This window comes from Castor canadensis, chromosome 1, assembly GCF_047511655.1.
Source record: "Castor canadensis chromosome 1, mCasCan1.hap1v2, whole genome shotgun sequence".
In the NCBI taxonomy this organism is placed as follows: Eukaryota; Metazoa; Chordata; class Mammalia; order Rodentia; family Castoridae; genus Castor; species Castor canadensis.
Genome location: NC_133386.1, coordinates 142,131,106 through 142,133,106, shown reverse-complemented (window position 1 = coordinate 142,133,106; position 2,001 = coordinate 142,131,106). Strand labels below are relative to the sequence as shown.

The window sequence follows — 2,001 nt, the reverse complement described above, 5'->3', positions numbered from 1 at the left end:
AGTTGTACCCAGTTCTTGAAATAACTTTACATTAAATGATGTTTTCATTTCTTCTTGCCAGATCATAAGAAAGCCTATATGATGAGGCATATGGATCAGGAAATCTGCATAGTCTATTAGTCATGGACCAGATAGAAGTGATCTAGAGAATTTAGTATCATTCACCGAAAGTGATTAAGGCAAGGAGAAACACGGAACTTGATCTTTCAATGATTTGGAAAAGGAGATAGAAAATTAGAAGTTTTAAGGATGAAATAGATAAGATAGTATACTCTTAACCTAACACGTATTTTGCTAAAATGAGTTAAATTTTTCTTATTTTTAAGCAATCAGGTTTTCCCATGGAGTAGAAGCAGAAACAATATCACTACTTGGTTCTGACAAATTTACCATGCTGGCTGCTAATGGCTCAGTCTTCATGCCTTCTGTACTGACACTAGTTGGGATTCCCGGCCTGGAGTCCATACAGCACTGGATTGGGATTCCATTCTGTGTCATGTATGTCATTGCTGTGATTGGAAATTCCCTAATTTTATTTATAATCAAAATTGAAAACAGCCTCCATAGCCCCATGTATATTTTTTTGGCCATGTTGGCAGCAACAGATATTGCACTTAGTACCTGTATTCTTCCCAAAATGTTAGGCATCTTCTGGTTTCATTCTCCAGAGATTTCCATTGATGCCTGCCTACTGCAAATGGGGCTTATTCACTCATTCCAGGCAACTGAGTCAGGTGTCCTGCTGGCAATGGCCCTGGATCGCTATGTGGCCATCTGTAACCCCTTGAGACATGCTACTATCTTCTCTCAACAGCTCTTGATTAATCTTGGAGTTGGGGTGACACTCAGGGCTCTCATTCTCATAGTACCCTCCCTATTGCTCATCAAATGCCGTTTTAAACACTACAGAACTACAGTTATCTTCCATTCTTACTGTGAACACATGGCCATTGTGAAACTGGCAGCTGAAGATACACGAGTCAACAAGATATACGGCCTATTCGTTGCCTTTTCCATCCTGGGGTTTGACATAGTCTTTGTTACATTGTCCTATATTCGAATCTTTATCACTGTCTTCCAGTTGCCCCAGAAGGAGGCACGACTGAAGGCCTTCAACACGTGTATTGCTCATATCTGCGTCTTCCTGCAGTTCTACCTCCTTGCCTTCTTCTCTTTCTTCACACACAGGTTTGGTTCCCACATACCACCGTATGTTCATATCCTCTTGTCAAATCTGTACCTCTTAGTCCCACCTTTTCTCAACCCTATTGTCTATGGAGTTAAGACTAAACAAATCCGAGAACGAGTCTTGAAAATGTTTTTATCCTCCCAAAGGTCTTGATCATTAGTGACTCCTTCTACAGAAATATCAAATAACTTCTATGTAGCAACTTGGAAGAGGTAAAAATTTACATCTTTTCCAAGTATGTACTTGTGAGAAAATATGTTAAAATTTCATTTGTTCATAATTTAGGGATTTCTTCAATAAATATTTAAAAAGAGTAACACGGACCCATGTATAAATGAAAAAAGTCTCACGTGTTGAGATTTCAAATTGTTTAATGCATTTCTTTTGTGTTCTCCATTTAAAATTAGAAATTTCCCTGTGACATCACTGAGACTCATATACAAAACCAAATTGCAGAAAATAGAACTTGATTCCAGGTTCTTTCAAAGGCAGTTTTCTAAAAGTTCTTATCTAACCCATCACTATAATTTTGTTATATTACAGCATCTAATATTTGCTTTTAAATCTTCATTTTATGAATTTAAGATCTTTTATTTTTTATATTTCCTCTAAAATGCTTTTTAATATAAAACCAGTAATAAAACACACAAATTATATATTTAAACCCCAAAGCACAAAACAATGAATACTCCAAATATGTAAAAATGTGAAGAAATAGATTAAAAATTCAAATTTACAGATATACATTTTAGGTAAACAAAAAGAGAGATATAAGCTTATTTCAGAAATACCTTCATGAAACCAGCCATTTT

General features: G+C 35.8%; 1 protein-coding gene across 1 annotated transcript; it reads left to right on the top strand.

The window, feature by feature from the left end:
* Window positions 1–391: 391 nt before the first annotated feature.
* On the top strand, window positions 392–1,342 carry LOC109694083 (olfactory receptor 52A5-like). Its single transcript, XM_020175784.1, has one exon. It carries the CDS (start codon window positions 392–394, stop codon window positions 1,340–1,342), a length of 951 nt encoding a protein of 316 aa, XP_020031373.1.
* Window positions 1,343–2,001: the final 659 nt, after the last annotated feature.

What these genes read in the sequence shown, in the direction of transcription:
- LOC109694083 (XM_020175784.1), top strand. Translation starts at nt 392, where the DNA reads ATGCTGGCTGCTAATGGCTCAGTCTTCATGCCTTCTGTACTGACACTA.